Source organism: Eubalaena glacialis, chromosome 3, assembly GCF_028564815.1.
Source record: "Eubalaena glacialis isolate mEubGla1 chromosome 3, mEubGla1.1.hap2.+ XY, whole genome shotgun sequence".
NCBI lineage: Eukaryota > Metazoa > Chordata > Mammalia > Artiodactyla > Balaenidae > Eubalaena > Eubalaena glacialis.
In genome coordinates this window covers 178,435,468-178,450,530 of record NC_083718.1, presented here as the reverse complement: position 1 = coordinate 178,450,530, position 15,063 = coordinate 178,435,468, and the positions used below count along the sequence as shown (strand labels likewise).

Sequence of the window (15,063 nt, the reverse complement as noted above, 5' to 3'; positions counted from 1 at the left end):
AGACAGGTATTGGTAAGCAGGTTATGTCTCTAAAGAATTACTTTTAGTTCAGAGCAGAATGTTGTCCCATCTCCTGTGATACAAATCCTTTATGGACCAATGAATGCATCTGGTATGAAACTCAAGCAAGGAAATATAACAGAACTTTATTCCCTCCCGTGCCTATAAATCTCATATGTAAACATGATTTACTGATACTGCTACTAAACTTCTTCAGTCTTTACTTGCCCATTCCCCCCCCCACCCCCCTTAAATATAAAATTTGAAACATTTCCTTCAAGTCTGATGGCCTTCAGTGCAATCTGCTTTATTTGACATAAGGCATTTGGGGACAGTCACTTTTGAATGGTTTTCTGCCTTGCGGAGGAGTCATGTAATGGTTTAATTCTTAAATCCACTTTTTCTGTAATGCCCTAACATGTCAAACTCCTCTTCCCTTCTGGTCATTTCTTAGCGGTCAGCAAATGTTCAAAAAGATTAATGTCCAAGAAGACCAGTACCTGGGAAAAGAAACACATGTGGAGGTACAGTTGTGAACTGCAAGGTAAGAGTTCATATATTCCATCTGCCAAGAACGCATCACCAACAGGGAATATCCAACTTAATAAATGAGCACAGAAGCCTTTTGACGTTGAAGGATAAGAAAAAATATCAACAGACTCCAGGTTTTCAGCTAAAGCACATTCCTGTTGAAAGCCATGCGGCTCCTATTAGTTATCTTCACACAAGTTAATCAGATTTTACCGATGCTTTCATTTGATGGCCATTTTTCATAAAGGAATTTTTTGCTTTGTTTGTTTTGTTTTAACCACATCAGGAGTTTCTGTGTAGTGGGAACGTGTAGACAAAAAGCCGCACTGAGAGGGAGGCTTTATTTAGGCCAGTAGCTGGGCTCACTTGTTCGCTTTAGCAAAGAACCCCTGGTATTCGATTCAACCTCATTCTTGGGCAAAGTTGCAACCTGTCATGGACCTCTGGACTAGGCCACAAAGAATCAAACTGGCAACAGTTAAATCTGTAAATGTCAAAGGTCTGGATTCGACTATGTGCACAACTATAGTGGCCAAGATGTAGTAGGAGGCACTGCCGTTTATCCATTTAAAGTAATAATCCAAGAAATGCCTAATTCTAAATAGATCAATGAAACCTTTTCACTGAACCTAATATAATTCAGCAAATTCTTCTCCTCTAATTCTTATCAGTTACATACAAACTGTTTTGCTCTAAGATGGGACTGACAGGAGGAACTTGAAAAGGTTAAGTATAAAAATCAAAATGCCACTAGCTAATTCCCCAACTTCCCCCCGAAATGAGAAAGAAAAAGCAGAATGGACATCTGGCGGTAGATACGTCTAACACACAGGCCCTATTTGAGGCCCTGAGGCCTGAGTGCTGATACAGATAATGAAGAAGCTTGAATAAAAAATGCATTTAACTAAAATTAATTTCAGTCATGAGACTCAGATTGAATTAAATTTTAAAATCAAATCATAGGCTTCACTTTAATAGAAAATTACAGTATGACTCTGACATTCATGAACAAAACGTGACAAATGTAACTTACCTTTAAACCCTTCTTCTGGCATACACACTGGAAGGAAAAAAAAACAGAATTCCAAATTGAAAAGATTGTCACTACCGACAGTCATAAGTTCACTTCAATGCCTAAAGACGAAAAGTTTAAAATAACTTTTAATTACCTTATTCACCTATAAACATTACCTTTGAAGTTATAGATAATAATCAAATGAAAATCTTTCTCTGTTTTATTTTTATCAGAGCAATACATATGCATCACTCAAAAGACAAATACTGGGAGAACAAGGGTTGTAACTGGAGCCAACATTTTGCATGATGGGGGCAGGGGGCCGGAGAAAACCATGTGGCCATCGCCCTCTCTCCCCCTCCCCCTCCCATTCCCACACTCTAGAAGAAACCACTTTCAGCCCTTGCAGCCACTTCTGGTATTTAACCTCCGTATTTCTAAATAACATGCTTATATTGCTAATTCATAATTTTAGATACTATCTAATAATTTCAGTGAAAGATAAAAATTTAGTTCTTCTACCACCTCTTACATACCACCTGCCCCCGAACCCATCCTCCTGACACAGTGACAGTTTTTGTTAAGCTAATCTCCAATGTTCACATTATTTTGTATTCCGTAACACTGCTCACAGTTGACCTCCCTGGTGTACCTTGGTTAGAGTTCCTGTCTGGTATGACTGTGTCTTTCTGGGGTTGGTAACTGCTGCATTATTTATGTGTTTCATTTTCTCTGTACTATCTCCAATTCAAGTGTAAACTCTGAAAGAGCTGTAAACCTCAGGACAGTCATCTGTCACTTCCACTCTTCCCAGGGGACATCCTGTGCCAAAGCCTGCATCCCACCGCTCCAATCTGCATCGGGTGTGCTCAACACCTGCTGCAGAGCTTCCGTCCTGGAATCTCCCCCTCACCAGCTTCTAGGGCATCTATTCCTATGTTGGATCCCTGTTTTTGGGTTCCACTGTTGACTTCTTTCTTGATTTACTCTCTCATTTAACAGAGCACACCCTCCCAGAGTATCTCGGCAAATGGTGTGTGAGAGAAATTTGAGGCCTTACATTCAAAGAGCCATCAAGTGTGATGTTAAAATAAAGTCTATCTAGTTATAGAATTCTAGATTCAAACTCACTTTTCCTCAGAATCTTGTGGGCACTGGTCCATTAGTTTGTCTTTCTGACTCTTCATCCTGTGAATGTGTCTGGTTTTTCCTTCTATACCTCTAGATGCTTTTAGGGTCTTCTTATCCCTAGATCTGTACTTTACTGTACCAGGCCCTTGGTGCACCCATTTTTTATTTTCATGAATTATTTTCTGTTCTCTGAATGTTCCTTACACATAGACTATTTGCTCTTTCTCTCGTATTGTTTATAGTTAATTTTTAAGCTTTCTTATGCTTCCTGTGTTGTCTATTTTCTCTGGGCTCCTTTTTTTTCAGTCTGTTGATTGATGTCTTTTGGTTTCATGCTCTTTGCTCAACTGTCTGGTGCTCTCTAGCTGTCCATTTCCACCTATTTAAGTGTGAGGTACTAAAAAGATGCCTAAAAACTGTTCGGTGGGCAGTGGTGGGCTTCACCCAAGGGTACCTGGGAGACAAACCACTTTTTAAAAATATTTGTAGGTTGTTTTCTTGAATTGCCCGTTTCCCCAGAGGATCATCCCTTCCCTCCAGCTGCCAGTATTTGAACAAAGAGCTGGTGGGTGGTCTCCCTGTTTGGTAGGTAATGGGCCTCATTATCACCTTTCTAGGTTAATTTCTTCAAAGAGCTGAAACAAACTCTACAGGTTGAGAAGAGGCAGTGACATGAGGGAAGGGCTGTGAGGATCTGCAAGGTAGTGAGCTGTCTAACTGCTTCTTATACAGCTTCCAACCTGCCTTTAGGTTTAGACCCCACTCTTACGTTCAAAGGCACCTAGGGCATCCAATTCCTGTGTCTGTCTGAGGCTCTGCAATTTGAATTAGCTTTGCTTTTTGTTGACCTCTTTCACCTGCAGGCTTACATTTATTTGCTTCCTATGGTAAATTAATTAATTAGTACTGTTTTCTCCACTTTCCAAATTTTCATAGATATCATTCTTACTATGATCTTTTCAGAGCAATAATGTAAGATTCTACCTTAACATGTAGAAGCTTTGTTCAAGTTTAAAAGTAAAAGCATTGTAGACAAAAGCATCAATAACTATAATCCCACCTTCCTTTAACAAGTTCCTCAACAAATTCCCAAAACAAGTTGGTCTTTACCTTGCATGACATCATCCATTGCAGCATAATCTGCAATTGGTTCATCAGCCTAGAAAACAAACGAAGACAATTCAAAACCACAAGGGAGTGGAAGCCAGGAGGAGGATAACGTCCCATCCACCTCACACGAAAGGCTGGTCCCGAGCCCACCAGTGTGTTGCTCCAAGACACAAATACAAACACTGTCCAGTGGAAAACAGGGTTCAAGCCAGAGCTGGCAATGTCCAGGATTAACAAAGGATGCCTTGTCAATGGTGGGTCTAGACTCAATACCCTGACAACTGCACAGACTGCACATTGGATGTGGCACTGTTTTCCTGCTCCTCAAATACCTTTAGATGCAGAAAGGTTCAGATACCCTGAGGTTACTAAACACTGATCTAATTGATATGACTTAAGGTGCCAGTGATGACAGCGTGAGTTGGCAGAAATCAAGTCAGAATGGTCCTCTAAAAATGCCAATTAGGTTAAAAATACATTTTCATCCCTCCTCAACATCAAGAAAAAAATACCCATGTCCTTTTTAAGGCAGAAGCCAGCACTGAGTCTGAGCTTGCGGTGGGATTAGCTGCAAGGGCCAAGAGGACAATGACCAATATGGACTCTAGTTGCCCACGTGAAGTACAAACGCTTTAACTACACAGGCTGTTTCTAGGATTTTAGACGGCGTCCTTAGGATTCAGCAAACCAAACAGGCTTTCAAAATAATTCCACAGAACCTACAGTTCCAAGAAAAGCAAACAGGAAGGGGGTAGGTAGCAGGATGAGGGGTGTGTGTGTGTGTGTGTGTGTGTGTGTGTGTGTGTGTGTGTGTGTAGGTGTGTGTAGGGGTAGATATGGGCCTGCATCGTCATTTCCAGGGGGTAGGTAGCAGGATGAGGGGTGTGTAGGTGTGTGTGTGTGTAGGGGTAGATATGGGTCTGCATGACCATTTCCAGGGCCTAACTTTATCTGATCAGAATTGAGGCTCTACGGTATGAAAAATATATTTCACAGTTCAAAACCTGAAAAATATTCTATCACATCATGCAGGGGGCATGCTTCTAGCCACAAAGAAACAAAAGAGGCAAAGGAAAGTGACAAAATCAGGCCCTGAGGGAGGGCAGGATTGGGCTAAAGAGGCTGGTTCAATGATTCTTCTTCTGTGACAAAGTCTCAGAAGCCCCTACTTTCTAAAACACACCTACCTCTCCTAAATCCATTCTCCCCAAAGCCAATTTCCATACCCTGGACAAGAATCCCATGAAGCCAACCAAAAGTATTTTGACTATTGTGGCCAAGCCTTGTGTCTTATGTCTGTTTCCTGTACTTATGAGGAAAGGTGGAGATGCTTTAGTAGTAGAAATATGGTTAAGTAATTCGCTGATTCGAAAGTTAGGGAGGAGGTTAAATCTAGATTATTTTAAACAAGAATTATTAAAACCCCACAAGACCCAATGATGTTGTGACCTCCTCTAAGTCTCTCATGGCTCACCCAGAGATGGAGAATGTAGAGGTCAGCAAAACTCACAGCAGAAGCTTCTTACCACACCCTGCTGAGAACCCGAGGTAACGGTAACCACCACTGCACGCAGTTTACACATGAGAATCCCTAGAATCCCTCAGGTAAAGAGCTGTTACCTACCTTTAACAAAATGACAGATTCAGGAATGACGCCAAGGGTTCCGAGGGTGGCACAGTCATCACTTAAAATCTTTCCATCAATTGACAGATTCTGGTCAAAAGGAGCAACTGAAAATGCATGCATGATCTGTGCCAATATAAAAGAAACAAAGTTTGTATAAAGCAAAATACTGAGACTTATACCCTATTTGAAGAAATAATGCATAGATTCTGAGGGCGAAATAAAAGACTTCAGAATACAAAAGATACAACAGTTTACAGTCAGCTCGTTTGCTAAATTCCTATTGAGACTCTAATCCCAATACATCTGAGAACATTCTTAGGAGGCCTGATAGAGAATTAGGAGACAATTATACCCACAGGACCTTGTCTTCTGCATCTTACAACCTCACCACGGGTCGTGGTGCGGAGAAAACAAAGGAGCAGAAGGTGGGGCTGGGCTGACAGCTCCTCTGGTAATAAGGCTTGAGCAAGGCCGTCACTGTCACCCCTATCATGCCCAGGTTCCACATCGTTTTAATAACCAAGTCAATTCCAAATTCTTTCATAAGACCATCTCTAAATTAACCAGAAGGCTATCTGGACTCTTCTCGTTTTGATCCCCTTAGTGAGCAGCCGGGACTACAAAATTCAGCCATCGGGCCTGTCACATATTCTTAGACCGAGTCTTGCCTCTAGGGACCAGAATATGAATTTCTTAAGGGTAGGGGCCATATACTCCAGCCCAGTTCTAGCCAAGTCTTAAAAATTGAATACATTCAGAAAGACTATTGTGCATAATACTTAAACATTGTTTTCAAATTCAGAAAAATTTTTTATCACGTCCAGGGAGTAAATACCAGTGCGAAGTAAGGAGGAGTTGGGCTCAGGGAGGCACACATAGGTACCCTTCAATGATACATTCTAATTCTTCACTTGGGTGTATTCTAGAGTATTCATTTTATTATGCTGCATAACTGAGTTCCATACTCCTTGAATATGCTCCATTACATGTATCTCATTACACCAATATCCATGTTACAGGGAAACCATTCTACCCTTTTATGCACTCTATTCCTCTACTCTTTGAAAAATCTGGAAAGACAAAACAAGCAGCCCTGAACCAACTGTGTATATAATTGGGCCCAAGAGCTTTCCAGCTGGGAAGACCGTGACCAGAAAAGTGATTTTAATAACAGTACACAGGAAAATAACAACAGGATAACAACACTGGCCTCCTCCCTAACTGTTAGGCCAGATTCGTAATTGGACTTCTCAAAGGGACATCAGGCCCTCAGAAGCAAGTAGAGACTGATTAAACAGGGATCTGTAGCTACGGTGCACTGACATCATCAATGATCTGTCTATGAAGCAATGAGCCTATTTCTGGTACGTGAGAAGTACTGACAGGACAGTTCTACCGAAGGCAGCCCAGCACACGGGCATCAGGCAGAGGCAACAGCCCCAGTTAGTAAATATGACCCATGAAGAAGAAAGCACAGTTACAGAGGAAGTGTCTGATACCAACTTAATGTGGGCAATGTCAGAGCTGCATGACTGTAGGAATGCTAGTTCACACGCCTAAGTGGGATGCACAGGGTCTTTGCACCACCACACAACATTGGACCAACTGCAAATACCTCTAGACACGAGTTCCATCAATGAGGGGTGGAGGCTCATACTTTATATTTTGAGCGCACAGACAAGGACATTTCCATTCATTCAACAACTCATGAAGATTTATTACACCATGTGTTGACTACTGTGCTAGGTACTAGAAATATAGAAGTGAATAATCCCACCCTGGAGAGGTCCAGAGGACAAAACCAAGCAGTGAAGATGGTGGCAGAAAGTACACAATGCTCCTAGCGGAGCACATAGAAAGGAGCAGTTAGCTGTGTAACTGAAGGCCAAGACAGGTTTTGCAGAAAAGATGTTGTGAAAGATGAACAGTGCTTACTAGTGAGGAGAAAACGATATTTCAGAATGAGGGAACAGGCCAAAGGCATGGAGGCCTGTGCCCTGTATAATAATAATTCATAAACTGTAAGTGCTAGGAGAATGCTTCAGAAGAATTAACATTCTATAGGTCTGTTTAACAAGCGGGTGCAGCGTTGTTGATCTGTGGGGCGTAACAGGAACAATGAAAACTCTGTTCCTACAAGGTGAGCGGCTCCATGCTGCTTGCCATGGGGGTGTGAGTGTGTGGCTGAAATAAGGAAATGCAATAAGGAAATAAGGAAAGTGAAATAAGGAAAATTTCCTCCTTTCTAAAGCAAGCAATACTACCCACTCAAAACCCCTCTTTGGGAAAATGGAATGAGACAATTAAACACCAAGCATATTCTGAGAAAGGAGATGGATAAATTGTACTTTATGGCCTCATAGGTGGATGAATTAAGCAACTATAAATGGGTGTAGTTGCCATCCTATTAACTTGGAAATGTAGTATACCCTAGAGGACAGGCTCCATGAAACATAAAAAAAATGCACTACATGCTTAAAAAGTCACCCACCACCACTGGCTGAGGATCACATGCGTGCCCACCACAAGCTCCAACAATGCTCAGGTTGCTGGGCAAAAAGGTCCCGTCTAGTGGGAGCTTTCAAAGCTACCACCACGGATCAGTGAAGGGAAATTACACTTCACTGCCCTTTCTTTTGACTGTTTAGATCACAGTGGTCCTCGAAGCAAGGATGGGAGATGAGAGGAGGGACACGGCAAAGGAGCCATCCAAGGAGAGCACATTTGGGGGGTTTCCTGTGAATAGCTGCTGCCTTCTAGCAACTCATTTGTGCAGGTAACATGCTCATAGATAGAGGTTATTTCTGCTGACTTTTGATTTATTCTTTAAAAAGGGTAGTCCACAATAAAAAGCAGCATAGGCTTTGAAAATGTCTTTATCCACAGGGGCTCTTTTTGTAATTTAAAGGTTTTGAATGTTCGAGGTTTACCACTGACAGGCAGAAAGCCGGTGATAGAAACAAGCTTTCTCAGATGTAAAAGCTACAATAACAGAGTAAAGATATTATGCCAACACATTTATTTTCAGAGCCATGGGTTCAACCAAGGGAAATACTGTTCCCGGGACAATCTGGAACACATAACACCCTCAAAGGAAGCCTATACTTTTGCCTCAATTACAATGATAAATATTAGCAACAAGGAAAAATGCATAACCAGTAAACCATGCCACATGAAAGTAGCAAAGAGGGAAATTTGGTCAACTTTTGGGATCTGTATCAGTGACTAAAATAGACAAGGGGCCAGATTTTTTTTCATGTACATCTTGAATTTATCAGCCTCTTTTTCCTGGGTTTTGAGATGTACCATTGGCATGCTCATTTATAGTACTTTAGTATTGCTACCAGCAAACAACAATATCATGAGGCATTTTCATAACGCATCTACTGCGTTGATGTGCAAAAGCAACGGAGGGGGCGGGGGGGGGATAGAGTGGGAACAATCTAAAATGAACCTTCAAAAAGAACAACCTCAACACGTAACAAATTAAATGGTTCTCAACATTTCTCATTATTATTGGAAAGCTACTCAGAACCTGCTCAAGTTTTCAGAATCCCCAAAATACTTTTCATCTTCACAGAAAGATTCTTGGCTAATTTTGAAAACTTTGAAACTCTTTCTAAAGAAAGAGTTATTTTAATTTGGTGACCCTGCAAGCATTATTCTAAACTCAAAAAAGCCCTCTCTCAATGGCCTAATACTTAGGTGCAAAGCAGAAACTTGTGAAGGTCCTCCAAGTTCAGAGCATAATTAAACAAATGCTATATTTTCCTCACCTGAATTTTCAATTCTTTTAATGTTTGATTAGCAGAAACAAGAAGAGCTTTTTCACCACGAACTTTTCTATGTCGCATACTCCGCCGAATAACTTGCTTTTGGTAGGCTATATAATTTTGATGGGATATCTTTTGCCGCTTTGTTCCTCCGTTGCTCTATAATAAAGATCCGAAAAAAAAAGAAAGCACTGAAATTACCCACACTGTGACCCGTGCTCATAAAGTTCATCAGGCAAGCAAAAGCAATTTATTTATCAGACTGTTAACCATTTGAAATTCAATATCAACAGTGAATAGGAACTCGCTGGAGGTTCTTAGTAGGCTCAGACAAAATTGAAAAAATTAAATGATAAGTAAAATACACTTCTAACTGCATATAAGCTCCAGGATTTAAAAATGTATGTATTATAAAAAGGAGATTTAAAAGCAAAATAAGTTTGACCTTAGAAAGACACAATTATGATAAACTGAAAAATTTTTAAGATTATTAAATTTAATCCACTTAGTGTCAAAAAGGAAAGAAAGGGGTGCAGAGGCAGGATAACTGTTCTGGATAACAGTCTAAACTGATACAAAACAATGCATATCTTAATTGTATGCTGGTTTGAGGAGGGAAAATTGCTTCAGACACATTTGGGATAGGTGAAGAAATCTGAGGTTGGGTAAACAGGACACTGTCTTTACTGATAAGCTGGTTTAAGAACTTGGAGGTGGAATGCCATGATGTGCACAATTTACCTAAAGATGGTTCAGCAAAAAGTACAGGCATACATATGGGTATATAATATATATTGTACTAGTCTTAAGAAAAAAATAGACGAGGACCAAGTATCTTTCTACAATACTCCAATAAATGCCTCATCAAGAGGTTAACAGTCAAGATTCTTCTGCTAACCAGGACAGGGAATGAATGAAACAAGATTTTTAAAATAATATTTTCCCCTGGTTTAATTAAATCTGGATGAGGTAACCCCCAGGCTCTGGCTCTAGTTTCCGTAGTTGTCACTGAGTGTCAGGTGTGCATAATCAGAGCAGTTTAGGGGTCATTATGGACACAGATGCCACATATGCATCATCAATGGAGCTCCAGAGATTTACAAAGCAGAGAGGATCAGGGGGTAAACAGAAGAGCATTTGTTCAGGGTGATAGGCCACTGGCTAGGTGCTGCACAACGCTAGATTCAGCTCTAGCTGTGCGTCTAAAGAGGCACACAGGTGATTCTAACATAAGAAACAACGTGGGAGTTAAAAAAAATTCATGACACATTTTTCTCAATCTCAACTATTAAAGAAAAGGTGAAATTGGACCTAAATTTCACAATTAGGAATATAAGGGAAAATATCTACAACAACCTAAAATTTTACTTTAAAATATAAAACACAACCAAGTAACAAAGCCCTGAGCATTAAGCAAGATATATATTTTAATGGGTCTAAAAGCCTTTCCCAGAATTTTTTTTTTTTTAAATCCACAGAATTTAAATCCAACTTATCTGACAAAAAGCAGTCCACTGGTTTTAGAAGGCTTTCAATTACCTAAGTAATATCCAATACTGGGTACATTATTAACCTTAATTGTAGATAAGGTCAAAGTCAAAGGAAGTGGGTTGATCTAGCTTAGAGAAAAGAGGAAAGGGGATTTGTTCATTTCCATTAAGGACAAATAGAAATGCATCATTTTATATTACAGGGATTTAAAACAGCAACTACAGAAGCTTTGTATTGAGATAGTGCAACGTATTACAAAGAAAAGATTTGAGGAGGCCGACATTCTGAAAACTCTTGACATTCTTCTGGGACCAACTACTCTTTTCAAAAAGGAAGGTTACACCTTTTTTGCAAGACAAAAATGTTTAAAACATTCTAGAGTATACAACAATGAGAAGGAAGACAAAAGAAAATTCAAAGTACAAAAAATAATTATGTCATAAAAAACAATGTTCCCCAACAAATATTCTCTATCGTATTTATAAAAGTGAAATCTGTTGTCATCTGCAGCTGAGGAACAGAACGGCAATTTAAAAATTGCTGTGGGTATGACAACAATAGGTAAAACTAGACATTAAAAAAGTTAAAGTTTCCCAAAAATCTAAATCACTTGAAAACGTTTTAAAAAGTTTTCTAAATAACTCTTAGGCTGAAAAGTAAAGCTTGAAATGACAGAAATAAGGACAGTAAGAACACAGATATATATCTAGCTTTACAAACTTATTTACAAAGTTTACCAGAAGAATAGGGATTCCCAACTGATTATTAAACCATACTCCCACTAATAAATAAACTACCAATAAACTACCATGGTACTGCCGGCCAAGCAAATGAAAGAGAATGGAGTCCTAAATCAAGATGGACACAAACACTTCTATTTTAAATGTATCAACTGAAAAAGCAAATACACTAGCTTGTAGATCTGACTTGAAAAATGGACTGTAGAGGAGATGGGAACATAAAACAAGTCGACAACAAACAAGGTTTGTTATGTTTGCAAACTCCTATTCAAGAGACATATTACTTAACTCAATAATCTCAAAAACCATCCCAAGGAACAGAAGGCATACATGTACATAAATTTTAATGAGGGCATTATTTATTATAGGAAAATATCCCCATAAAACTGAAAACCTACATCCCTATAAACTGTATGGATTTGGTTAGCACTGGGACAAGGGGGCCCTCCAATGCTGAGGGATTGAAACACAAATTTGGCAGGAGTGGCTGATCACTGTCAGCAGGGCTGTGCGCGAAAGTGCCTGACTTTGTTCTTCCACAGGTGTTTTAAAGTCAACAAATGCTGACATATCTCTTTATGCCAGTTGGGAAACTACAAGTAACATTTACCTCAGGGAGACCAAGATTCAAGTCAAGAGTGCTTTTCAGACTTTCTTAATCACAGTTGAAAATGAATTAACAGTATCAGTATATATACACAGAGGGGCCAAGAAACCCAGATAATCTCTGCTCTGTAGCAGATACAACAGATGGCCATTTTATCACTTTTATTCCTTCAGGGAGGATGCTAACCGTAATCCGACTACACTATTTTTTAGCAGAAAAGAGAGAACACAAATATCTCTAATTAGTTAATTAAAGCTAAATTCTAATTAGAGTAGAAATGCCATGAATAAGGTAAATCTAGAATATCCTGGTGTATAATGGTCTGACTTTTTGAGACACTAAACTTATCTACATCATATATCAACCAAACATGTTCCCACATTATTTCCTGTTCTTGACATTTTTCTCCAATATCACTGTGAACATGCAGAATATAATCAAGCAACAAAATGAGAGGGGGTAGAAATACCATAACAAAATACACAGAAAATAGGTAATTTTTAATAGAAGAAAAATGAAAGACTAATGCTGATTCTAGTCACTTGCCTAACACGTTAGAGACCCAAAAGTCTCTTCTATAAACTCCAATATTATAAAGGCTACTGTGTGTTTTCCTTGTAGTCAGGGAATATGAGTTTAATAATTTTTTCATACATAAAGATTCCATGATTAAGCAACAAACCAAGATATGGGTTAGTTTAAGTTTTCTTTCCAGGTAAAAACTGAATCATTTCAGTATATTTTAGCCTTTCTTGCTTAATAGCACATATTAATTCTGGAGTAATGTACTCCATGGCTTTTCATGAGAAATCAGGACAGCTACAGCATGCTACCCAATGCAGGAAAGCGGGAAAAAAGGGGTCCTGAGAACCAACATCCTACATAAGCTACGCATAGATGTCCAAGAGCTTAGAGTGACTGCTCTCAGAACAGCAAAAGGTGTAACAATGAAGAGCAGCTTCAACACATACTTGATTAAAATCTGGATCTTTTTCTCCATCCGGTTTAGCTTCTTCCTTATCCTCCTCTGTTTCAGAACTACTCACATTTAGCTCTGGAGCTGAATCCTTCATCACCTGAATGTGCCAGGAAAAGAGAGAAAAGTAGGTCAGACCCTAGGAAGGCGAGCTATGGAGGCTGTGGGGCTTTTTAAATTTTTTTTTTAATACATTTATTTATCTATCTTTGGCTGCGTTGGGTCTTCGTTGCTGCACGTGGGCTTTCTCTAGTCGTGGCGAACGGGGGCTACTCTTTGTTGCAGTGTGCGGGCTTCTCATTGTGGTGGCTTCTCTTTGTTGTGGAGACCAGGCTCTAGGCGCGTGGGCTTCAGTAGTTGTGGCACACGGGCTCAGGTGTTGTGGCTCACGTGCTCTAGAGCACAGGCTCAGTAGTTGTGGCGCACGGGCTTAGTTGCTCTGCAGCATGTGGGATCTTCCCAGACCAGGGCTCAAACCCGTGTCCCCTGCATTGGCAGGCGGATTCTTAACCACTGTGCCACCAGGGAAGCCCGGCTGTGTGGCTTTGACTGGCCACCTTTATCAAGAGGAGGCACACCTTTTTCAATGGTGGGGTAATAGACCAGATAGAGGATGAAGACTCAAGGGCTCTCTCTCTTTTCTGTGCTCTTTTAACATGTTAGTTCTTATCCTATGATTTATTCTTGTATTTAATGTGTTCGCCATAAATTTAAGCGGTCTCTGCAGAACAGTTATCAGATTTTACATTGATCATTTTGTAGAAGTTATTTTGTAGAAGTTCAAAGTTGCTCTACATTTTCCCTAGTACACTGATCGTCAAGCCTTTTCAAGTTCAGACAGGAGTCCCAATGCTCCTTGAGACTGAGAAAATGAAGGATGGATGAAATTCTGCTATCAAACTAAAAAATAATAATAATAAAAATTTACCTAAATTGGATACTATTTTGTACTAGATACCAATATATACATGCACTAATAGGTACAAAAGATACAAGAAAATTCTAGGGGCTTCCCTGATGGCGCAGTGGTTGAGAATCTGCCTGCCAATGCAGGGGACACGGGTTCGAGCCCTGGTCTGGGAAGATCCCACATGCTGCGGAGCAACTAGGCCCGTGAGCCACAACTACTGAGCCTGCACGTCTGGAGCCCGTGCTCCACAACAAGAGAGGCCGCGACAGTGAGAGGCCCACGCACCGCGATGAAGAGCGGTCCCCACTTGCCGCAACTAGAGAAAGCCCTCGCACAGAAACGAAGACCCAACACAGCCAAAAATAAATAAATAAATAAATAAAATTAAAAAAGAAAATTCTAGGGGAAAAATTGAGACACTTTCACTCAACTTCATTTTCTCAGCAAATTAGGAAATGAGGCCTTAATTCAACTTGTGAAGCAAGACCCTACACCATTAGAGCATAATTTGTAAGTTACCTTTCTAAAATAATGTGTTTGGTAACTATCATCAAATAAAACACATTCTATTTTGTCTTTAATTCCCAAAACCTTGGAATCAAATTAATGAGATGTCCAGAGATGTGGGTCAGGATCTACCTAAGAGCCATTCCTAATATAGTGAAAATGCTCCAAAAACACCCCTGCTCCCAAATTATACCCCAATCTGTCTACTTCACCTACTCTTTAGATAAAAAAATGCAAGAGGCTCTAAACTGGCCGTCCTTCTTTCCGTTATGCCCTTACCAACTCCAAACACAATGGCCAGGGTGACTTTTTGAAAGCGTAAATGAGATCACACCATGACCTCCCTTGAAACTCCAGTGGCTTACATCTACGCTTAGAATAAGATCCCACATCCTTGGTATGATGTATAAAGGCCGATAAAATTTGATCCCTCATCACCTATCACTTTCCCTCCTTGGAAGAAACTTCTCTCTAGACCAGTGCTGTCCACTATGGTAGCCAGAGGTGACACATAGCTATTTAAATTAAAATGAATTAAAAACTCAGTTCCTCAAGTCACCCTAGCCACATTTCAAGTGCTCCACAGTCAAATGCGGCTAATGGCTACGGTGTAGATACAGAACATCTCCATCACTGCAGAAAGTT

The 15,063-nt window shown here is 40.0% G+C and overlaps 1 protein-coding gene across 4 annotated transcripts in view; it reads right to left on the bottom strand.

Annotated features, from left to right (window-relative positions):
• Positions 1 to 291: 291 nt before the first annotated feature.
• The window catches only part of USP48 (ubiquitin specific peptidase 48), a 66,475-nt gene continuing 51,703 nt past the window's right edge, over positions 292 to 15,063 (bottom strand). For all 4 annotated transcript variants that reach the window (XM_061184779.1, XM_061184780.1, XM_061184781.1 and 1 more), the window contains exons 22-27: positions 12,997 to 13,101; positions 9,191 to 9,346; positions 5,412 to 5,537; positions 3,788 to 3,836; positions 1,565 to 1,591; positions 292 to 500 (exon numbers count right to left, since the gene is read on the bottom strand). In XM_061184779.1, the coding sequence (XP_061040762.1) occupies positions 478 to 500; positions 1,565 to 1,591; positions 3,788 to 3,836; positions 5,412 to 5,537; positions 9,191 to 9,346; positions 12,997 to 13,101 (486 nt within the window). In that variant the 3' untranslated portion in view covers positions 292 to 477. The remainder of the gene's footprint in view (positions 501 to 1,564; positions 1,592 to 3,787; positions 3,837 to 5,411; positions 5,538 to 9,190; positions 9,347 to 12,996; positions 13,102 to 15,063) is intronic.